Consider the following 24,241-nt stretch of genomic DNA (forward strand, 5'->3'; position numbering starts at 1 on the left):
TGAATTGCTGCAAATTACTCAGCCCTGGAGTGCCAGTAGCTGTGCCTGGCTAGAGCATTTCAATGGACTGTGCAGAGAGAGAACTTCTTAAGATGATTCTATGGGAAGGCTGGTATGTAAGGAACAAAAGCAGCTGAAACTATCCTATGGCAGAAAATTCTGACTAAGCAGGCCAGGCTAGATGACTGTAATCTCCAGCCCTAAGCTGAGTGGGGATGCTGAGGGTGTTTAATACAGGAATGTGCTTTCCAGAAGCATCTGCCCTTTCTTCACTTGGTTAAAGATGAACAAAGCTGGAATTCAGCATCTTCGGTGCTTGTGGCAGTTAGAAAACTGAACTAAAAAAACTCATATTCCTCTGTCATGTTGAGAATAACATTGAAAATGTCACAGTGGAAACATCAGCTTCTTCACTTGGACATAGCTGAGGCCTGTGTGAAGGGGAGTGGTTCATGCTTGAGGCTCTTTGTTCAGTGGTTGAATGTTTAGCAACCAGCTCCTCAGGGTTTTCTATTGGATTCCTTTACTTGCACCAGCTTAAAAATATGATGTGGACTCTAAACTGTTGTATTTGGTGTGTAAGAGGAAGTTGAAGATCTGTTACTATGTCATGCATTACAGTTCCTTTAGTTCTCTGTAGTCCTGAGCTTGAGTCCAAGACTTAAAGTGGACTTGACCAAATATACGAGGTGTACCTGGCTAAGAAGCTGCCTTTTGATGAATCTCTAACTTTTGTATCCTTCAAAGCGTGGAACTTGAAATCCAGAGCTTCCATAACTGTCTCCTGGCAGAATATTTCTAACCCACTGAGACCCTGCAGAGGCCCATGCCATCCTTGCAGAGTCTGAGCAAGAGGCATCTGTCCCAAAGGAAAGGTAAACAGGAAGCCTGTTCCTGGAGGTCTCTTGGGGAATCTGGGGCTGAGAACTGCTCACTATTCCTGTCAGGGAAGCTTCTGCCTTCAGGCTGGGCATAAGAAGAGTTCAAAGAACTGTGCTAGGTCAGGATCAGGATATGGTGCCTTTGGAGTAACGCTGTGGAGGCAGTAGGTTGTCTGAAGCTCTTTCTGCTCTTGGCCTGCTCTGTTAAAGAAACAAGGTTTGCACTGCTGTGCTGTTCTCAGTCCTGCTGTCCTTCTTTTCCACATGACACTTTTAACTTGCAAAAACACTGGCCAGATTTGACAAGGATGTGAAGATAGTAAAGCAATTGCGTTCTTGCTGCCTTTAGGAAGTGGCAGTCATAGAAACAAAGAAAAGCTTACACTTTGGGAGAATGCTGAATTCTTGCTGAACACTAGAGGTCCTCTTATTGGAGAGTTGTGACTTAACATCTCAAAGAGTTTCAGCAGGCATTCCTAGGCTTCAGCAAACTTCAGCCACCTGTGGGACACACAAAACTTACCGATATTTAGAAACAAACACCCTATTTCAGGTGAGTGTGTTCACTTTTCCGCAGCAGAAATGGCTTGCTTTTTCTTTGCAACAGGTAAATGCTTAAGAACTGGAAGTTTAAATGAGTAGTATATGGAAATAAATAGTCCAGTTGCATTGTTGACCAAAGAGTCTTCAGAATAAAGAGTTAAAAGCTCAGTACATCCAAAATGTTTCAAGTTGCTGATTTTCAGTATGCCTTGGTGCTTTTAAAAATACACAGTATCTTCAGATTGGCAAAATTACCTGCTCATATTTTTAAGAGGAAACTTTCAAATGTGGATGTTAAAAGAAAAGGTGATATTTATAGGTGATTAAATGACAGCACAAAAGCTCCCAGTTTGGAGGCAAGTATTTAATTTTAGGGCTGCATTTCTAGGTTAGTTTGTTAACGCTGGAGGGATTGTAGTTCACCTGGCTCATACACAATGGCTGAGCACTCTGGGTTAGATGGGATTTACTGCTCTGGTCATGGGAAATTATGGTTGTGTACATGTGGTTCTCCTGGAAATGGCACAATCAAGCTTGATGGTCAGCTGAAACAGCAAACATTTCGTGCTGTTCCTGTCCAGCCAGAGGTGGTGTTGTGGACAGGACTTTTTGTTACCTGGGAGTTGACTTGATTTAATCTAATGAGGGTTCACACTTCCCTGTCATTTCCTTTTCGTCAATGCTATCTCCACTCTCAGTTTCAGTATTGACCTTTGGTGCTTGTGGTAGTTAAAAAACAGAACAAAAAACCCTACCTTCCTCTATATTGTTAAAAATAGCATTGAAAATTTTGTGGCAAAAACATCAACTTCTTCATTTTGACATAGCTGAGGCCTGTTTGAAGGGGAATGGTTCATGCTTTAGGCTCTGTTTTCAGAGGTTAAAGGCTTAAAATCCAGCTCCTCAGTTTCCTATTGGATTCCTTTACCTGCACCAGCTTAAAAATATGATGTAGACTCTAAACTAATTTGTTCTCAAACTTCTTCGAATCCACAGATCTATTTTGATACCATGTGTGGTAATTCCTTTAGTTCTGTTGAGCTTGAATCCAAGACTTGAAGTGGACTTGACCAAAACCATGTTACGAGGAGGATCTGGTCTTGGAACACCAAAGGCAAGTGGGAGAGGGGTAGTTTGCAACAGAGATCTCTCTCCAATCCCATGGGCACCACACAAGTCAGTAGAAGTAGTGCAAAGGTTGTATCCATGTGGTTGGCATTGCAGGATGGGGGATGCAGTAAAGTGTTACCCAAACCCATGATAACCATGTTACTCTCTGGAGGTAAAGCTGTACTTGCTTCCTTCCACTTGTCAAAAAAATCCCCAACCCTAACAACCAAAACAAACCGAATTACCCTTTGCCCCCACCTCATCTGTTAGTTATTTTGACAAGCATTTTAAAATCTTCAAGAAGTTTAGAACAATTTCTGATTCTGTTGCTGCTCTTACCTTTGTCCATCTCAGCCTCCTGTAGCCTGATTTTTTTCATGTAAAACTTGTATGTTACTGACAACAGGATTACAGGTTTTGCCTGTAAGCTTCCTGCAGCGTGGGTAGTGTTTCTCCTTTTCTATCAAACACCTGTGGCATACAGGGCATAAGCAATTTGGAAAATGTCAAATTACAGTAAGATTTATGTAAATACTTGCTACAGAGCAGTATTTTGTGTAAAACAATTGGTCCGGTTACTGATGGAATGTGCTTTTTCTCAGTGAGCAAGTCAGTGTCACCTCAGTTAAATGTGGTAGCTGTATTAAAAGGTACCAGCAAGCCATATGTTGGGGTAGGTTTTAGGAGCTTACAATAAATCATTGAAGCTGAAAGACAGTTCCAAGAGCCTTCTGAAATCTTAACGTGAACAGCAGTAAACTTCTGAACTTGAAACTTGTTTGGGACTTTCTGATTGTGAAAGGTACTTTTTTATTTTACGCCCAGCGGAAAACACTTGAGTCATAGCAGTATCTTTTATTATATAAATGACGGAGGAAAAACAGATATTTTAGGCAAAACCAAATAGGGATCCTGCTACATCAGACTTTATGGGGTTACAGTTTTCCAAGAAGTTACCACTGTCTGTGTTGTGGTTTTCCTGTTCTTTATTCTCCCTGTTCTGTGGTCAGATGGAGTGCTTGCTACAGTGGCATCATTTTGGGGAAGTAAGAAAGGTGGTCATTTTGGCAAACATGTAATATACCTCTTCTAAAGATAGTGGCTTTGTGCCAGTCTGAATACAGGATTGCCTGTCAGTAACTGAGCTGGTGCTCAGTAGGACCTGCTAAGTTAGTGATGTAGGCTTTTGGGGTGCACACCTGTCTCCAAGTCAAAATTTTCAGTGTCTCCAACAGGGAGAGAATTTCACAGGTAGAAAACATCCAGACTTTGCCTCATAATGTGTAAAAAGTCATAATTAAAATCGTAAGTGTAACTTGTAATGTTGAGAGAGCTTGGCTTGAGGGTCTGACCTCAATAGTCTCACTTGAGGCAGGATGGAGAATGTGTTAGTTCCAGAACTACTAAAAATATTTCTGGCAATAGACCTACTTTTGATTTAGCACTTGCTTTATCATGGCTGTCTTCTGCTGGTTAGGAGCTAAAGAATTTTGACTATGTTAAAATGGCCACATATGCTTGTTTGATATTCCCAGCAGGTGAACTTCTCAGATGAGGCAGAAGGCAATAAGACTTTCCTCCTGGGCTGATGCAATGACTCTTTCCTACAGCAAAGCAAATAGCTCACAGGTGTGTGTAGACCAAAACAACTGAGGTGTTCCACAGTACCAGTTTCAAAAGAATGTTTTTTCCATGCGGAAGTCTAACAGCATCAGGAAAGTGGTTTTGCTCAGGAAGCCTCCTTAAAAGTCATGTTTGGTCCTCTCCATAGCCTCCAGGAGCTGCCACAACAAGGCTGTCCCATTCTGAAGTTGATAGTGATTCTTTCTGGTGAAGGTCTAGCTGTTTCACAAACCCATAAATCCTCAGTCCTTGGCTTAATATCAGAACATCCATTAGTGGGGAGATCTTCCCCTCTGAAAACTTCTCCTAGTGCAACTCTTTCCCTCTTGAACATAACGATGGCCTTGAGCAGCAATAAATCTGTGCTGGGAAAACTCAGTGCTTATCAACACAAGGGAGCAGATCAGGGAAAGGAAATGTCTATGAAACCACACCCTTGGGTGCTCAAATGTGAGTGAAAGGGTTTGAGGCTATTTGAAAAGTTAAGTATGCTCCTTTATTTCTCATGGTCTTATCTCTGGTAACTGGTGATCCCCTAGATAAAGGCTCTTAACAGGTTTCAGGAATTGGCTAAGGGTTTTCTTGGCTGCCTACGATTTGAATGGTAGTGTTGAAGTCTTTTGCTCATGGCTTTTTACAGTAGATTGGCTTAGTCATTTCAGTAGAAATGAAAATTCTCTTATCTAATTGACTTCTCTTTTCTTTTTATAAGCTCTGGTTTGTTCCTATTTATGTACTAAAACCCCCATTTTAAGTAAGAAGTAGGGGTTAGAACAACACTATACAATGTAATGTGCTTTGCTCTGTTGCCTGCCTGGGTTATTAATAATGCAGCAACTTTCTCTTTCTTTTCCAATAGTACTGCTACGTGGTGGTCTTGTGATGAGGTGTGTGACATTGGGAAAGTTTCAGTGGAGAAAATCCCTCCTCTCCAGGGGTCTTTGGAGTCAAAGGAGTCAAAGGCTGTGGCTGTTCTGCTCTCACAGTTGTTCTGGGCAGCAGGGAACTAACATGTGTCTTTAGTTGTGACCTTAGGAATGCTCCCCTTTTTCTGTGGCCATTAACCTGCCCAGCCAGAGCTTTGTGGATCAGAGAAAGTGTTGTGCCAGAGGTAGGACAGAAGAGGCTGTGTGCTGCCCCTTTATCCTGTGACTGCCTGGGCACTGCTTTACACAGCAGCAGGGCATCCTGAGTCCCAAAGAGTTTCCAGGACTCTGGTGTGATGCCAAGGCGTAAGTGTTGCCTGGGAACATCCAGGAAGTGACGGTGAGGCTCGCAGCAACCAGCAACAGCACTTTGGATTAAACAGAATACCAATACAGGGGCTTGGCCACCCAGCTTCCTCCCACAAAGTATGCAGGGAGTGTGGGGATTTCTGACTGGGACAGATCAACCCTGCTCTGGTGTGTTGCCTTGTGACAGTGGCAGAGGCACTCGTCTTATACAGCAGGGCACCCCAACCTTCCCTGGCCCTGGGGGCAGAGGGCACTGCACCTGCAAGAGCTGTCTGAAGGTCCCAGAGGTTAACTCATCCTTGAGTCTCCAACCCTTCCTGCTGCCTAAAATTGGATTTGAGGCATAGTTCTTTGCAGGGCGGTAAGGAACAACCAGAGGAAAACCTCAGGTTTCCATTGAGAAGTGCCTGTCAGTCTTTGCTGAGTGTCTTTGAAGTAGCCTTTCAATTGAAGCCCCCGCAGGATAGAGGGAGTTGTTTGGTTTTTGAGGTTTCATTTGATGTCCCAGAGTAGGTTCCCTCAGATGTGGAGGTGTTTGAAGGAGGCTTTGAAATGTCAGGTGCTAAGCAAAATGTTGATTTTTAAAAATGTTTTTTTTCCATGTTTCCCCAAAGGTCAGTAATTTGCCAGATGCATGGGAATGAGGCTATCCTATCTTGATAGAGCAATCCTGGTGGAAAACTTTACACTTGACCCAGAGTTCATATGCTATGTTCTCACTGCCCAGTGTTATGGATCCCTGCCAGAGTGAGTTTGACTCATCTTTGCCTGAATCTGTGGTTCAGACCGGAGGTGTGTTGGGGAACTTATTTTTATTTTTTTTCCTTTTGAAAAATGAATTGAAAGTTTATCAAACTACAGTTAAACGAGAGCTTGGCTGGCCAAATGAGGAAATAAAACCTTCCTATAAAATGAGTTCTGCCTGTCTGAACTTATTTGCTTATTTGCTCTCAATTGACATCAGCCTTGCCTTTAAATATGATCTGGTGACTTCCTTGTGAGCCTGGAGCTGCTCTGAATCCAGCTGCTGGCTGGAGGATGGTGGGACAATACTGCTGGGACACACAAAGAACAGCTGCCAGGTAAGGCACTGAGCAAGCAGTGTTACCTTAAGCACAGCTCGCTCCTGGGAAGTTTGGCTTTTTTATTTTTAGCAAATGGAGCAGTCAAGGTCAAGACAACAAATGACTGGTCTCGTAACTAGGAGTTTATGTGGATCTCTAATTTGTGAAAATAAAAATTCTTGTTTGTCTGAAGGCAGAGCAGCCCATCTCCTTTTGGAGAAACACCTCCTGGCAGGGCTCAAATGGGCTGTCAGTCACAGGCAGCCTGCAGGGTTATTCCCAGGGGTGAGGGAGGAAGAAGAAGTGGTGCAGCCCTGAGGAGTGAGGGGGAGCACTGTGGTGCAGGCAGCTGTAGCTGTGCTCCTTGTGCTGCTCGGCATACAAATGCACTTTGGAGAGGTCCTAAACTGCTCTGCCTTGCCCAATGCCAGGTCTGAGGCTGTGTTCCCTCTGCTCTGCTTGGGCAGAACGGGATTTTGGGGGGGCTTTGAGGAGCCCTAACTGCCTCTGAGTCAAACTGGTCCTTATTGTGGTTCTGTGGCCTGAGGCTGCTGGAGGTGCTCTGACTGCTCACAAGTGGAGCAAGCACCTGGTGGAAGGACGAAGAAAAATTATTCTTTGAAGTCATTCAAGATGTAGTAGTTACCACCACCTTTTCAAAAGTTTTTTCAATTGTTATTTTCTAATCTTACAAATCTGTCAAAATATACCAAAAGCGGAAAACCATAAGAGCTCTTTTGACTTTTTAGTCAAATGCACTTTTTTAAATAGTTAAGATTTTAAAAGGTAAGATTCTAAAATATTAAGATTAATAAAGAGTTTTGGAAGCCTGACTGAAGCCATTTCCTCTGTGTGTGTGTGCATCTGTAAGAGGGATCACAACACCACAGAGAGAGAAAGGGAGGTGCTTTTTAAGCTAGAACATAGGATGGGCACAGCATTACCTGTGGATAAAATTAGCCAGGAAATGAGAAGACTTTGGCGTTCGGTGGAGTGAAAACAGAATCGGCTTCCCAACAGGATCTGCTGAGATGAAGGGAGGAAAGTGGCAGGAGGAAATCTGAGTAGTTTGCAAATGAAGGTCATAAAGTTTATAAGGGGAATTTCACAATTTGTTTGAGATAGCAAAAGCTGGACTCTGATGCACAGTTTTTCTTCCTGTGTTATAAGTTTTTTGTGCTGGTTATAAGCAACCAACTGACCTCCTGGACTTGGGCACACTTCTGACTGTTTACTAATGTGTAAGCCCTTTATTTTTTTTTTTTTAATTTTTATTTTATTGCCCTTTAATTACTCCTTGGACAGGGTGACCTTAGTGCTGTCTGTGACCAAGGCTTCCATCTCAGCTTTTCAAAGTTGTTCTCTCTGTAGTGAAAACCCTGCAGTGATGATATCCCCCATTTTTAATGTTTGGCCACACTGTAGCAGAAATCCAGTGGTTAATTTTGCAGAATTACCACACTGCTGGTCATGGCTGATAATGCATCATATCAACCCCAGGCTGCCATTCAGAGCTCAGCATTTCCCATGCTTACCTAGCCAAAGGGATTCACTAAGGAAGCAAAGGGTGCAGACATGGACCATGGGCTTGGTGCTGCCTGGGATGGAGCTAGAAAATGTTGTGGAGAACAGCTTTCATCCAGCACCTGCTCGTGTGTGCTGCTGCTGCTGCTGCAGGCTGCGAGGTGGACGTGGCCTCTGCCCCCTCTGCAGCTGGAAAGATGTCTGGTAAAATTCAGAAGGATTGAATTGAACCTAATTTCTGATGAAATCCAGGACAAACATCCAGCAATATAATGGATGTTATAGTGGGAAATTGTTCTGTGAGTAAAAGAAAACAAAACAAACCAGAAAAGGAAAAAGCGTCAGGATAGACAGTAGTACAGGTTTGAAAATAAGAGTAATAGCTATTAAAATATGTGTGTTAAATATTTTTCTTTTCAACCTGAAGCAGATACTAACAAAAGTTTTTAATTAACAATAGTTTATTAAATTATCTAGGCATTTTTTAAAAATCAAGTAGTACACATTCAGTGTTTTGAGCCACAGACCTCATACTTGGAAGCAGATTTAACTGTGGTGATAGCCCAGACCAAAATGCTTCTGCTTTATTTGGTTACATCAGTGTTTTTCAGCTCAGAGAGCAGCTGTTTTATAGATGAGAAAACACTTCAGTAATGAAAAAGCAGGCAAATACATTTTCATCATTAATCAATGAATTAAAAACAAGGATTGGATGTAAAAATTGCTACAGAGTGCACTGTGAGGAGAAACAGTCACTGACTAAAGCAATGCTTTAGTTTAGGTGGAAACATACACACAAGTAAGTGCTTTCCCCTTACAATTATGGCAAATTTAAGGTATTTTTTATTTTATTGATGCTGTTTGTCACTTTTAACTGAGTGCCAGATTTCTCCCACAGAATGCCTGAAATTTATAAAGCTACACAGAAAAGTAAAGGTCAAAATTTTATGAGGTGGGGTTGTAACTAATGATCATGTTTTCCCCCTGAACTAATCAGTTTTAAATTAGCTGAACCCAGTGTGGATTTCTTCCCCACGGCCCGAGGGGGCTCTTATGCCTTGGGGAGGAGCTTTACTCTGACTCCTCTCCCACCTCCTTGTTTCCAGTTACCTCCACATGATTTCAGCTTCTGAGCTCCTGGGGTGTCCCACTGCTGGGCAGGGAGTGGCTGGCAGGCTGGCAAGGGGAGCTGGTGGGTGCAGTGTGGTTCTGGCTCTGGGCTTGCCATGGAGGTGGTTGTTTGCTCAGCTCATTCTGCACCACTTGCTGACTGCACTCAGCAAAGGGAAGAAAGACACCTTACATCCCATGCGTGGGTAGAACAGCCACAGCTTTTAGCCAGGTAGCACCAATAATTGCAGGGATGTGGCAAGAGATGCTTCAGTGCAAGCAAGCCAACAGTGCCTGAAGGTGTTTGGCTTGACAGATGTGTGGTCACTGTGTGTGTTCTTCTGTGTCACACTGAGCTGAAGCAGCCCTGGGTATCCCTGAGTACGCTGCCCTTCACCTTCATTCACTGGGTAGACCAGAAATTTATGTGGTGCAGTTCTGGAGAAGTATGAAGTAGCTTTTTGCTACTTTTGTACACTCATTTCTGAATTAGTGGTTTCTCTTGACAGTAAGCGTAATCGAAATTGAAACTGCTTTCTGGATCACCTGCTTCCAAGCACTGCCCTGATGGCTTTCAAAAAAACAAGCTGCTTCTCTGAACACAAAAGCCCTCACTGAAATAGCAAGTAACAGGAAAATAGTCAGGCATCATCAGAACTGAGGAGTGACAGAATTTTGGAATTTATGTCTGTGTACACAGACACATAATAGGAAAGACAAAACTAATAAAAAAAAAATCGAAGTTTCCAGGTATTTTGCAAACAGCATGTTTCCTTAAATCACTGGATCAAATTTGCTATACTTGTTGCTATGGCATCTGAGCCCATCCAGTAAAATTTGATAGATTCTTATCTCGTGCTGACAAACCACACCGCAAATTGAAAATCCCCTTTGTGTCATTTCCTATGAGATAATTCTGAAGAACCAACTCACGCATGCAGCCTGTCTGTGTACAGCAGCCTGGCATAGCTCACTGAGTAAGCTGACACCTGTCTGACATAATGTTTGGAGTGTGACGAACATTGCATGGGACACTCTGGTGCTTTTGTAATTAAGAGCAGACCAGAAAATGCTTTAAATGCTGAGAGAAGGCTGGACAGTGCCCTCAGAGAGAGGACAGCTGATCTGGTGGTTCCTGCTGTGCACCAGGCAAATAACTGAGGCAATTGCATGTTCTTCTTAACACTTGTGTTTTGCTGTTTCTATTCTTTCCCTCCCCGAAGCTGTTGGACAAGGCTGGGAGGACAGCAGCACCAGGTTTAAAGGAACGTAAATGCCTGCTAAAATGGCACTGGCCAGTTCAATTTCAAGCAAACCAGTACCACCACGCTCCAGAAAAGTTTCTGCAGCAGGGCTGGAAGTGCACCAGAGCAAGCTGGACTTTTTCTGCAAGCTGGGCTATGGTAAGCAGGACATCTGCAAAGTGCTGGAGAACCTGGGCCAAGAGGCCCTGGAGGATGATGTGCTGAAAGAGCTGATCCGGATGGGGAGCAAACCTCAAGCTCTGGAGCAGCAGGCTCAGCCTTCCCCGCTGAAGCTCGTTGCCCGTGGATCGTGCAGCACCATGCTGGGGCTGAAGTGGCCTGGAGAAGATGAAAGTGATGCTTCTGATTCCTTGAGACCCATTGTGATCGATGGCAGCAATGTTGCAATGAGGTAAGCTCCATTTCCTGAGAGGCATCTCTCTTCTTCTGAAGCTTTTGAATTTTAAAACTGATGGCTTGAAGTGTGTTTTTCCTTTGGGTGAGAGGTGCATTGGTGCATTTGAGGTATGAACAATCAGTTATTCCTGTTCTTTGGCTGATACATAGCTTCTAAGGACCTGATGTCTTGATGCCCATAAATATGCATGTCATGCAATTTCTGGCTCACTCTGCATTCTGACCTTTCATGAGGCAGCCTCTGGTCAACCACTACTGCTTGTGGCAGTGTCTCTCCCTCTGAGCTCCCCATTAAATTAGCCCCACCCCCCCCCATTTTCAAATGGGCACCTAGGATTTCTAAACCACTATGCTGAGATGTTTCCAGGAAAAACTGATGAACAGATAGACAGACCACCCAACTAACCTAAGAATGAGAGGGGAAATAAAGTCGGGTGACTGTGGTTTCTAATAATATTGCAGTTGTACTGCTTGGACTTGCAAGTAAACCCCAAAAGTGTTCCCAGCTTGTATATTTTTTGTTGGTTTTTGCTTTGGCTTCAGTTTTGGGGAAATATCAGGGAATTGATTGTTGACTTGTATTGAATAGACTCATTTTCTCCTTGGTCAGTCTGGTTCTGGGAAATGTAACACAACCCATCCTGCCAGTTATATTTCCTGAGCAGTGTCCTGGCACTGTGAAAGGACTCTTATGGATGGGGAGCCTGGCATGTCCCTGTGTATGGGATGTCCAAAGACAGCAGTGGGTTGGCCTCTATTTACCCAAGCAATAGGGAGCCAAAAGTCCAGGATGCACTGGCTATCCATCTGTTTTCTCTGTTAACTTCCCTGTCTACTCAGCAAGGCTGGGACAGGGCAAAGGAGGGCTTCCTCCTTCAGTTAGCTGTCCTGTGAAGTGAGATGAGACCACAGCCCCTCTGGGTAGAGAGAAAAGTGGACAAGAGCATCCAGAGCAACGGGAGACTGAGCAAGTTATGCCATCTTGTGGGTGAAGGGAGAAATCCCACCCAAAACCTAGAGGTTCCTTGCTCAAGGCTGCTCACGAGGAGTGAGATATAGCAGGGCAAACTTGTTTGGCCTTGTCTGGGCCAGGAGCTTGGGATCCAGGTGTTGGGATCTCCTGTCCTGCTTTGCCTCTTCACCCAAGCCCCTCCTCAGGGTGTCCTCCTTGCCTCTCTGCAAAAGAAATGAGCACCAGTCAGGCAGTGTGGCTGAGCTGATCATCTACCCTTTCATTGTGCCAGGGTCAGTGTTACCCCTGATGGGCCACATGCTCTGTCCTCAGCTCTCCTGGCACAGCAGCTCTGAGTTTTAGAAAGGCAAAGGTTTTACAGCACTTCTCAGACATCACAGCCGGTGTCTTGATAAAGACCACGTGGATGATGCAGGAGACAATTGAGCTTGTCAGTTCAGTTGGTACTGAAGGGGCACAGCTTGGAAGGAGCTGCTTTCCTCTCCTGCATGCCTTTCAAGGTGGTGCTGAATGGCATTTGCTTTGGCTATTGGGATAGGCCTGGCGAGTACTTTCAGTATCCTTGTTTTAATTTTTCTGGTTTGCTGCTCTCAGACAGAGGACGACTGATTGCAGATGTCAGGGGAAAGGGATGTTGGGTTCCATTGCTGGGGAAAACTGCATCCTCATCAACACCAACAACCATAGAAGGGCAGCAGAAGCAGCAATTTAGGCATGAAACAATCCAGAAGTTAGAGCTTCAAGTGGCAGTTGTCTGTGTGGAGAAACATATCTTGAGCATTTGTATTTATATCTTAGGACTGGTGTTTCTGGAGCATTTCAGAGCTGGCATTGAGGGCTCACTGCAGAGTGCAAGGTTTTGAAAAGGATGTGAATGCCCCAGGGTAATAAAAGCAAGTGAGTTGGGAGTCTCCAACCACCAATCAGCCTACCCAGAGAAACCGAATGGAAAATAACCTTGCCTACAGCCAGTCTCACTCATCAAACATCTCAGTACACTTTGTGTTTCCATCAGAGGTAAATCAGAGAAACTTCAGCCATCTGCCGTGGGAAGTTTAGCAAGGGTGGTGGAAAAAATAAACAGAATTGTGTTAATAGGAAAAGGGAACTGTCATAACCCAATTCACTGCACACCGAAGGGGCTGCTATCTCCTTTAGTGCTTGCACTTACACCCAGATTTAAAGCTGTGGTAGCTACAGAGGCCTTTTCCTAGGCCTTTCTCACAAAGCTGTGGCTGATACTGTGTCATGACTGGGTGGAGATGGGGCCATTTGCAGTTTACAAAAGAAGTTGTTTTGACTAAACTTCCTCCCAAAGGAGTTGGAATGGCACAATTTAAAAAGGATTTGCTGCATGCTAATGATGGATTAACTGCTGGAGTCACAAAGATGCCAAATTGCTGCTTCATTTCCCGAGAGATGGGCCCTGCTGCTCTGAGCCCCAAGTGCAGACCCTGTCGCTGGCAGGAGGGAGAGAGGAGCTGAGTTATGAAAGATCATGGTTGGGTTATGGTTGCATGGGAAAGGTGACTGGCAAGGGCCAGTTTGTTATGAGTGTTATATCCTGTGCTTTAAAACCAAACCAAGCAGCTGTTCTAAAATGGAGATTAGATATGTCAAGCACTTCAGACCATTTATTATTGCTAAGGGTTTTATTTGACTTCCTTTTGCCTTGGTATCTATTAATAGGCAACCAGGTTTCTTCCTCCAAATTGTGCTATTTTTCATTTGTGGTCACCATTTCAGGATGGAAACTTTGGTTGGGTGTAAAATGGAGCTTTGGTTATGTGGTTGACGTAGGCAGAACCTAGAGATGAGTCCCTGCAGGTGGTGGTGGGAGACTCCCTTCAGACTGTGGCATTGTCCTTGACTGGTCTGTCACTGCAGGTGGCTGCAGCACCGAGAGAGTCATTTACAAGTGCTTTTTGCAGACATGAAAGCCTGAGTGAGCCTAGCAATATTATGCAGAAAAGTCAAAGTACAAGGCTGAGGATTCGGTAGATACTGAGGGTGTTTATCCATTGAGGACTTTGTGTACAGTTTATTTTTGTTTCCTTGTGCAGAGGTAGTTACCAAGCTACCTTCCTTTACACATACACTGCATTGTAGTAAAATTTAAGATAAGCAAATTTCAAGCAGTAAGAACTTTCAGGGAAGGTGAGAAATTTAGAAGGATATCACTCCTAGTAATTTTCCTTGAGGTTATTTTCTGTCTTATGATGCATATTGAATTCTTCAGAACCCACCTTGCTGGCACCTCTAGAACATTTGTCTTAGGGCTTTCCTACCCCTCTGTGCAACAAAGACAAAATCCACTGATTAGGGAAAGATAAAAGTGGGCCTGAGGTGCCTGTGGCCATTTCCACTGATGTCTTGTCCCTCTTTTGGTGTTCTGGATTAGGTTCTCTATATTTCCCATCCTGCCTCTCACAGTTTTCCTTCTCCCATATTTTGTCTCGTGTTTCCAAAAGACATCACCAGTAGAATGTCCTGTGATCACACCTCCAGCCACCTCAACCTTTAAAATCTCTACTGGCTCTGTTTCCACAGAAGAAAATTCCCACAATTTGTTTTTCACAGGAGAGCCTCATGGATTTCTGCTTGTGCAGGAAGAAACTCTCACTCCTCAAACCTTTTTCAGACAAGGCATGACAAGGCCTAACATGTCACTGGTTCTTTAGGACTTAAGTCCATCCAGATACAGATGGAAGGAATGGGCTTGGGTAACAGAAATGAGGGATAGGATACCTCTGTTTTTAAGTATCCAGACTGCTTCAGATAAATCTTTTTAGCTCTGCTGGAAGAGGTGTTTGGATCTGTCCCACCAGGACACCCTGCCAGGTTGTTTCTTGGAAACTGGTGAATGACACAAAAGCTGTTTATTTTGCCTTTTCATTACTGGCTCAGTTGAAGAGTACTCTAAGCTTCATAAAAGCTTTGCCTCCTCATCCTCCCTTTTTTTTATAGTCATGGAAACAAAGAGGTATTCTCCTGCTGGGGGATCCAGCTGGCAGTGGATTGGTTCCGAGAGAGAGGACACACTTACATCAAGGTTTTTGTCCCACTCTGGAGAAAGGAGCCCCCTCGACCAGACAGCCCCATTGCAGGTAGGTCACCATCCTGGGCATAATTTGGCAACCATTAGGTGCAGTTTGGAGACAGAGGGAGTCTGAAGAACCCAGTACGGTTTTTTCCCTGTAAAGACAAGCACAGTGCAAGTTGTGTATCAGACTTCCCTCACTTAAATGAGTCATTAATTCATTGCCCCATTCAGTGCCCCTGGCGAGCAGCTAAAATTGCTTACAAGGCTTTGTTACACTGCTTTGAACCTTCTGCTTAACAAGCACTAGGTGCTGCCAGCTGAGTTAAAGGAGTTTGTCAGCTTGCAATGAGTCTACAGAGCTTTTGAGGCCAGGCGGGAGAGAGTGATGTTCATTACTGCATGACTATTCTTTAGCCTGTTACCCAATACAGAGGGTACAGGGGTTCCCCTTCCAGGAGAAGAAAATGCACCAGCAGAAGTCTGTGGAGGGGAGTGAGACTCGCTTTGTCTGGAAATAGATCTATGAGAATAGTGCCAGCAGCTTGGTGTCTGCAGATGAGACAGACCTGCCTTCCTGCAGAGGAGGAATAGCAAGAGGTCAGAGTGTCCTCAATAGCAGCAAAAGGAGTTTATTTATTTATTTGGTCACATTTTATCTCCAGATAAAGCTCACATCAGAGCTGGTTATGAGCCTTGTAGCATCTACCAGGTTAAAGGGCACTGCAGGGATTCACTATCAGCCTCTGGTGTACAATTCAAGGCATTCTTTTACAGATAAGACTTTAAAATCAAAAAAGGGTGCCTCAAAATATACAAGTAGATGTTTTTGTAGAAGACCTAATTTTCAAGTCACCAAATAACCACCAGATATCAGTGAGTTTCCTAAAGTCCTGAAATGTTTTTAGATTCCTGTAGGTTTCTAGCAGATGATTGAGACCTATTCATTATTGATTAATTAGTTTCTCTTTCATTTTTTCCTCCCTAATCTACTTCTGCCAACCACCCCACCAGATCAGCACATTCTTGAGGAGCTTGAAAAGCAATCTATCCTTGTCTACACACCCTCTCGGAAGGTGAAAGGCAAGAGGGTGGTTTGCTACGATGATCGCTACATAGTGAAAGTTGCTTATGAGAAGGACGGAGTCATTGTTTCCAATGACCACTACAGAGATCTCCAGAATGAAAACCCTGAGTGGAAATGGTTTATTGAGCAACGACTGCTCATGTACTCTTTTGTCAGTAACAGGTAAGAGGGGGATGGTGTTACAGAATCTGGAATTTAAACATTACTGGCTAAGTTAGCTCCAAGATCAATGTACTTCCCACTTGCAGCAGAATACAGAAGCTTTTTAATGAAAGGAATTTACTGCAACATTTCTTATCTCATTTCTTGAGTTCCTACTCCCTCAGCTTTGGTCTTAAACCCTCTCATGTCACTCTTCTCTGTAGAACTTTAATATTTGAATGGCAGCATTAGTGACCAGCTTTGCTTCTTTCCAATCCAATTTGTGATGTTAAACCAAAGATTGGTATCTTCTAAGTTCTATTTCCTATAAGAATAAGAACTAAATCCATGAAAGGAAGTTGGCTGGCAGCATTTTTAATTCCCCTACAAGACAAACAGGAGTTTTCCCTGTGTTTTTCCAATAATAGCTTTCTAGAAGAGGGGAGACAAGAGGAGGGACAAGAGGAGAGACATGAAGCTGGTCTCTCTGGGTATTCATCCCCGTTGGGGGAAGCTTTCCAATAAGGCACTTGCACCACTCCTGTGAGGCTGAGCTGAGTGCTCCTCAGTGTGCTCAGGCTGCCCTCTCTCCTGAGTTTCCCAACAGCTGAGGTGTTCAGGGGAAATGCACTTCTTTGGGACATCCAGTGTGCACAGACAAGTGCTTACACCGGTGACTTTTTTCACTTTTCCAGGTTTATGCCTCCTGATGATCCCTTAGGCCGGCATGGACCCAGCCTCAGTAACTTCCTCAGCAAAAAGCCAGTGCTTCCTGAGAAGAAATGGCAGCCTTGTCCCTATGGTGAGTTTCTCCCCATGCTGTGAGCTGCTCCCTCACAGTGCTCTCCTTCAGCTAGGGGTCACTGTCCCATGCTGTCCTGCTCCATGGGGTAGGGCCTTGGGTTGGGGCTGCTCAAAGGTGTGGTGCTTTTTTCCTCTCCTGCTTAAGTGGCTCCAGCCTCAGCAAAGGCAGATATTCCTGGCTCCCCCATTCTTGCCTGCACACAGCACCCTTGGGCACCACGGCCGTGCTGGCCACCCTGTCTGTACACACTTCCCACTTTGTGGAGTGGATGTGGGAATGGCCATCCAAACATTTTCCCTCTCTCCCCTCCCAACAGCCCCCTAGCAGTGTGCAGCTTTCTCAGAGGTAAATCCCTATGCCATTTTTTAAAGCAATGTTTTGCAGTAACAGATCTGCCAGCCCACCGAGTGCAGGAACCGTAACATGAATATCAGACACTTCCAAAATAGCAGAAACTTCCTTTCACTGCTGCTTCACCCCGCTATTTATAGCAGCAATATTTAAATCTGGAGTCAACAGTACTGAGTTTGAAAATAGTACTTCCCCTTTTGTCTGTGTTCCTCACACCCCGTGCTGGGGAGAAGCAATGCATGCATTAACTGATATTGGTGCTAGTGACAAACTCTTGTCTAATTTTTTTCATTCTTTCAGGCAAAAAATGCACCTATGGCAATAAATGCAAATTTTACCATCCAGAGAGACTACATCAAGCTCAGCTTTCAGTTGCTGATGAGCTCAGGGCCAAAACAAAAGTCCCATTAGCCCTGGGGAAAGAGGAGCGGAGGTGTCAGTGCTCACCGTACACCACCAGAGGAGACGCACCCTGTGATGGCTGCACAGAAACTCTGCGAGAAGCCAGAGGCTGCTCTGGGCTTTTCTGCTATCCAGGCAGGTCCCAGGGGAGCTGTCCTGAGCAGACAGCCCATGCCTGGACCGGCAGTCTGGGCTCTGAGCTGGGGCTGGAGCAGCACTTGCCACAGGCAGAGGAGCTCCTGGAGAAGATGTTGGCAGTGTCCATTGGTGACGACACCTACGGCTGCAGCTGGTCACTGTGCACCTCTCAGGACAGGGGTGTCCTGGACAACCCTCACCACTGCCCTGACCTCAGGCACGAGATGTTCTCACCTCACCCCCCTCACAGCTCGGAGCACACCTGCTCACAGGGGTGCCCTTTCCAGCAAAGGGTGCTCCCACCTGCGCCCGAGCACAGCTGGCCTCAGCAGTGCCCTGGGATGCACAGAACAGGTCACAGGAGCCACTCCATTGTTCATGATGCTCAGCACAAACAGGCCCTGGACACCCAGCACCATGCTTTGCTGCAGCCCACAGCTCTTCCCCCTGACAAGCTTCCCCTGCACAGCGAGCGCCAGCACTGCTTCCCCAGCCAGCCCCCAGGGCAGCCATTCCAGTCAGACCCCAGAAATGGAATGGGCTTCTTTCAGAGAGCCCATGCATACCCCAATGCCTCCTACAGGGACTACTGGCCCACCCCAGCTGCAAGGCCATCCTCTGCCCAGCAAGTAAACATCCACAGGGAGCTGCACTCCCTTCATCCTTACAGTGAGATGAGCCAGCTCATGACTTTGTACCCCAGTACCAAGGATAAGGGGACTGGAGCACCTCCCCAGTGAAGACAGGCTGGGAAAGTTGGGGCTGCTCAGGCTGGGGAAGAGAAGGTTGCATGGAGACCTCACAGAAACCTTCCAGTGTCTGAAGGGAGCCTGCAAGGAAGCCAGAGAGGGACAACTAATCAGGAACTGTAGGGATAGGCTTCTGAAGGATGGCTTCAGACTGAGAGGGGGTAGGCTTAGATTAGACTTTTAGGATTAAATTCTTAACTGTGAGGGTGGCGAGGCAGTGGAACAGGTTGCTCAGAGAAGTTGTGGATACCCCATCCCTGGAAGTGTTCAAGGATAGGCTGGATGGGGCTCTGAGCAACCTGGTCTAGTGGGAGGTGTTCCTGACCATGCCAGAGGTGTTGGAACTGGATGATCTTTTAGATCTCTTCCAACCCAAACCCTTCAGTGATATTGCCTGCTTGACTAATTATTCAAAGATACAGAAACTTGTGCAACATCCAGAGCAAACCATTCCCAATAAGCACAAGTCCTGGGGCAAGAAGATGCTACTCTGAGGCTTCACTGTTATTAGAGGGCATTGTGGCAAGGATTACAGCTGCTCCAGGAGTACAGGTATAAGCATCAGCCAGCTTTGTTGCATAGGGCATCAAATCAAGGCAAAGGCTGTTATCCATTGCAGTGGGATTGCCTTCCACCTGCCCTGAAAGTCAACAGAAGGGTTCAGAGTTACTGGGCTGTCAGCATTTGAACCTCACTGGTTATTGGAGTCAGGATGGCACAGATTTTCATTAATGGCCTGGAGATCTAGACATGTTTTTAGAGTCCTATCCTGTTGAACTTCCATTAAAGAACCATGCTCCACAGACCTCAGCAAAAAGCTCTCCCGTGACCTCCCTGTGACTACTCACTCAGCTGGCATAGAAAATGATCTGGGCTGTTCCCCTAGCACATTTTTGAAAGTGAGCTTTCAAAAATACATCTTGTGCTTCTAAAGCAATGCTGAGAACACAAAGAACCACAAGCAGAGGGGCTGGACGTGCACCAGAATGCCTGAAGGAAGCCACAGGTACATTTCTCAGAAAAGGGACACACACACAGAGTAAGTCAAATCAGGGAAGTCATCTTCAATGTAAGTCCTGGTACGGACTGAGGGCTCAGGGTTGGTAATTTAAAAAATCCAAAAGTCCAGATGATGCCAAAGACAATAAAAGAAAAAAACAAAAAAAACTTGGAAGTGTATCCTATGTTGAACAAGAAATCTATTGTTGACTTAAACCTTAATTACCAAATGTGGCCCCATAATGCAATTGTACAGCTCATTTATGATTACAAACGTTTAAACTATGTTCTGTTGGGACATGTTTGATTTTCAGTAAGCTGTAAAGCTGCTAATCTCTGCATTATTCCACTTAATTCTTCAGGTTATAATTCAAATACTAGGGTTGATCCTGAAGGTTTTTGGCATTATACCAAAGTTTAAGTATGTCAGTATGACATGTTTTAAAAATGTTTTAATACATTATAAAATGTCAATCTACAATACTTTGTTCTGAATAGTATCTAGTATCAATTTTCTGGAGTTTGTTTCTGTGTGTTTTAGTTTGTTTGTTTGTTTTGTTTAGTTTTTGGTTTTGTTTGCTTGTTTTTCCCAATCCTCTTACCACTGATGCTTCAGGTGGGATTTTCAAACTCTCCGACCCTGCAGTGTCTCATTTCTCTGAAGTTCAGTGTTGTTAGTTCCAGGCAGGAATTAAACATAGTTTCACTGAGAAGCTGGAATTCTGTTGTTTCAAAAAGGCAGCAGTAATTTACCTTTAGTGACATAATCACATGAAGCGTTTTTTGAAAGCAGTGATATTTTGACCTGTTTCCCTCTGGAAACTACCACCACCTGTTTTGGTTTTTTTTTTTTTTTGGAGGGGGGTGGTACTTGAAGAACCAAGTAAGAATACTGTATCTGTTCAGTTTCTTGTGCCCATATGGTTGGCTCCAAGACATAGCAATTTGGATTTTGGAGATATGGCTTATCTTCACAAAACGACCATTTTTCCCATATGTCCTATGGATTGTCAGAATGGCTTATAAATTTATCCACTACGTATTGCATAAGGATTAGAAATTGTTTTAAAACAAAACTGTGGAATAAATTCTCCATGATATGCCTTGAAAAGTACTTGAGTCATACAGCTGTCATTAGTTGCACTGAAATATCCACACACCACACCTGCACGGAAGGAACCCAAGATTTCATGGATGAAATGCCTGTGTTGTGCCTGGGCACAACTTTTCTCCTTTTCCTTTGAGGATGCACGGGAATTTGGTGGTTGTTCAAAACCCTCTCAATGTTTAATAACTGTTTTCTTTTAATTTCTGTCATATTTACTGAGGCATCTTTTTGTAAAATACATAGAATGTGCACTCTGCTGAGAAAGTGTCTGAGAAAATAAATCAGACTTTGGTGCTAAACAGATCTTGATTTCTCTTGGCTCTTGTGCTCAGCAGAGGGTGTTTTCTCATGGAGATTTTTTTGGAAGGGCAGCTCCGTGGCAGCGCAGTGTCACTGCCTGGGAGGAACTCTGCTGCTGGCCAGGAGCCCATGGAAAGCAGGGACTCTTTCCCTGTTCCATCACATCACAAGCACATGGGGCTCAGGAGTTCCTGCTGCAGGGCCTTGTGCACTTTCCAAAGCAGGGATTTCTATTTGCCTTTGTCAGCTCCTGAGGCAAGGGAAGGGGCTGAGAACAGAAAGGAGGCGGCAGCTCTTGGACAGATGGGGTAAGAGGCTGTTGCTATTTGGGATCTCTGCTGAGATGATTTGAGGCCAGCTCTCTCTGCCAAGTTGAAAATGAACCCATAAATCTTAACAGGCTCAGAAAGCCCTTGATGTTCTTTGCTTTTTGGTTGTCAAGACTCTTTTAGAAGAAGCTGGAAGCACTGGGATTAATATTCCAGGAGATGGGCTGCCTTCCCAAGGGAGATTTACAGAGTTTCCAAGTTCATTTTAAGATTGAAAAAGAAAAAAGAAGTCAGAAAAGAGAATCCTCTTCCTTTCTCTACACTCACTCCTTCCCAAAAAGTCAGGAAGCCACAGACACCCTCCCTTGCTAGGAGCTAGGGAAACTATACACAAAAATTTACTTGAAAAATCTTGTGTCACTCCTGCAACAGTTCCTCAGCATAACACAGGGGAAAGAGGGTGGTTCTCTGCACCCCAAGCAGTCTTGGGCAGCTCAGAGTATCTCCCTCCACCTCTTCTTAAATACAGAAATCCCTCCTTTGCAAGCACAGATGACAAGCCTACTAATGTGTTGAGCTGAGGTACCATAAGAATCAATGCCATAAAACAGTGCATAAAGCAGATAATCTTGCTGGGTACCAAACACTTGTATTTGTCAATTATTCTGAGAAGTTTTGAAAATATTTTAACTCAGTTCCCATAAGAGCTGGCATGATTTACAAGCAAACATTTGAACTAATCACAAAAACTAAATAGAATATGATTTCTCCTTAAACATGTTGGACTACTGGGGAAGAACAAGGCCTGTACTTCACCAAGAGTGACACTTCTGCACTCACTCATGTACACACAAGATTGCTGTAGGATCTAACTCCCATGCACTGGTGGGACTGGGATGCTTTGGACTGTTTAGAAGAGTTTAATATTACAGCACCATTAGCGTTACTAAGGAAGTGCTACAACTTGCAATTGATAGCAAAGGGATTTTTTTATAGTACTTTAGCCACATACCTTGTCCTTGAAGTCTTGCAGCAGGCTCAGAGGAACTCTTAGTGAGATGTGCTGATGTGCTGACTTGGCAAATGCAATCCACAAAGACCTGCAAGTGGAGCAGAGCAGTGGTTTTTAGGGACAGCACATGCCAGGCAGTGAGCCAGAGAGACAGGACAACGCATGCAGGGAGGGCAGGGCTTGGAAAGCAGTCAGGAAATTGGATGATGTGCATCTGCCGGTGAATGGTGGCATCAGGATTGTTCACCATAACCACACTGCCAGCCCCTTCTCTTTCCCTGAGTCACTGCTTCCTCATCTTTCCTTTCTTCTAGTCTTGCTGGGCTCAGGATTTCCACTGTACTGTTTCTAGAGTGGGGCACAAGTTACAAAACACCTTGCCATGCCAACCCTTCACCTCCACAAAACCCCATGCCCCAGACACTGCCCTCCCAAATTTTTCTTTTGTGCTCCCTTCACTTCCCTGCTCCCTCCCTTCTTGCTGGCCTCTTTCCTTGCTGTCCCACATACTCCTCCTGCTCAAGCCCAGATAGCCTTTTATCTCTCCCTTCCCCCCACCCTCCAGGCTGAAGGGCTATTTAGAGGTTTCTTTTCTTTATTCCTTTTTTTTTTTTGGTTGTCTTTGTTTGGGCGGTTTTTTTGGTTTTTTTTTTTTTTTTAAATATTGCTTGATCTGGGTTTTGTTGCTGCTATCAAAACCATGACATAGATAGTTCTGGCCTGGCAGAGATGCAATAAGCTCAGGCTGTTTTCCCATTGCACCTTACAGCAAAAGCTGCTTGGGAAAGGAAACAGAGGCAAAGCTACATTCACTGGTGCTTGTGCTGATTTCATGCAGCTTTCTCTTCTCTTTCTCAAAGGGGTTGCTCACAGAAACTCAGCTGCCATATGCTCTCAACTGCCTCAAATCCTACTGCAAAAGCCACGTTCATCCCTCACCTACCATTCCCTAGTTTGGGCATTGAAGGGAATTACTAACACTACTGACCACACAGAAGACAAATGGGCATCAGGACACTTAATGGCAGAAGAAAATCATAAACTAGGAGCAGGCAGCAAAATGTGGATGGCATAAAAAATGTCAAACTGGAAAAACAGAAGTAGATCTTCTCAAGAAAAGAACAAAAAAAAAGTTAAATACAATTAATGAATAGTACAGCTTGAAGAGGCAAGTACTGAATGTCACATATGGTAGGATGAACCTTGGAAAGGAACTGCTGTGCAAAGTAAGACTGAAAAAGGTGGCTGCCACCCATCTGCACACTTGCAACACTGAGCAAAGCAGGTCCAGCTATCCTGTGGCTCTCAGCTAGCTGAATTTAGAATCTGTAATTTGATATCTGCAGAGACTCCAAACAACCGAGAAAACTGCTAAATAAGAAGCAGCATCAGCTGTAGTAACCAAATGAGCTACAACACTGAACACAAAGTCAAGACAAAGATAACGTCACCATTTGGTGATTTGGTTTCCAGATTAGACTTCATTTTACTCCAGGAATTAAAGTTCTCCTGGCATTGTCAGGAGGAGAGCCATGCAGAGATCAGAACTGCCTAAGAGGACTGAAGAACAACCAAAGCTTGACAAGGGGGGCAGCAGGAGAAGCACAGAGAAATGTGATGCCTTTTACTGCTTGAAATGGCAAAATGCACTTCATAAAAAAACCTACATTCTCCAGCTACAGGGAAACCAAAATCATAAGAAGTACCATGATACCCTGGCAAAGGTTGCAGTCCATCCCCCCACCGCTCCAAAAGTGGTGCTAAGGAAATTTTTAGCAGGGAAGCAAACTTGACTATGATTTGTTATTGCCAAAATATACACAGCCATTGGCAGACAATTATAAGTGTTACTCAAAACCATCATCAGAATGAGAAATACTGAGTTCTCCCCACAGGAGGTCCTGTTAGGAAGAGGCTGAAGTGAATACAGAAGCTTGTAAAAATGTTATTTCCAGCAGGGAAACATTCTCAGAGAACTTCAGCATCTGCCTATCCTTTTGTTCATAACGTAATGTATGACATGTGGTGGATTTGGAGCCCTGGCTACACTTAAAGAAGCAGATGGAAGATCTTTAAATCTTTAGAGCATCTTCCTTAGGTCATATTTAAGACTTGC

General features: G+C 44.4%; 1 protein-coding gene across 2 annotated transcripts; it reads left to right on the top strand.

Annotated features, from left to right (window-relative positions):
- The first annotated feature begins 27 nt into the window (after positions 1–27).
- On the top strand, positions 28–20,843 carry ZC3H12D (zinc finger CCCH-type containing 12D). Of its 2 annotated transcripts, XM_085055582.1 has the most exons (7): positions 28–1,434; positions 6,007–6,474; positions 10,314–10,746; positions 14,692–14,831; positions 15,779–16,013; positions 16,688–16,794; positions 17,449–20,843. In XM_085055582.1, exons 3-7 carry the CDS (start codon positions 10,364–10,366, stop codon positions 18,426–18,428), a joined length of 1,845 nt encoding a protein of 614 aa, XP_084911708.1. In that variant the 5' UTR covers positions 28–1,434; positions 6,007–6,474; positions 10,314–10,363; the 3' UTR covers positions 18,429–20,843. The 2 variants fall into 2 exon arrangements, with proteins under 2 accessions (XP_084911708.1, XP_084911709.1); XM_085055583.1 differs by lacking the exon at positions 6,007–6,474.
- The last annotated feature ends 3,398 nt before the right edge of the window (positions 20,844–24,241 follow it).

The sequence above is a fragment of the Lichenostomus cassidix genome, chromosome 3 (assembly GCF_008360975.1).
Source record: "Lichenostomus cassidix isolate B80296 chromosome 3, HeHo_3.0, whole genome shotgun sequence".
Classification (NCBI taxonomy): Eukaryota; Metazoa; Chordata; class Aves; order Passeriformes; family Meliphagidae; genus Lichenostomus; species Lichenostomus cassidix.

What these genes read in the sequence shown, in the direction of transcription:
- ZC3H12D (XM_085055582.1), top strand. Translation starts at nt 10,364, where the DNA reads ATGCCTGCTAAAATGGCACTGGCCAGTTCAATTTCAAGCAAACCAGTA. An exon ending in GGCAGCAATGTTGCAATGAG is followed by an intron (nt 10,747 to 14,691) that starts GTAAGCTCCATT and finishes TTTTTTTTATAG; the next exon opens with TCATGGAAACAAAGAGGTAT. An exon ending in ATGGCAGCCTTGTCCCTATG is followed by an intron (nt 16,795 to 17,448) that starts GTGAGTTTCTCC and finishes TCATTCTTTCAG; the next exon opens with GCAAAAAATGCACCTATGGC.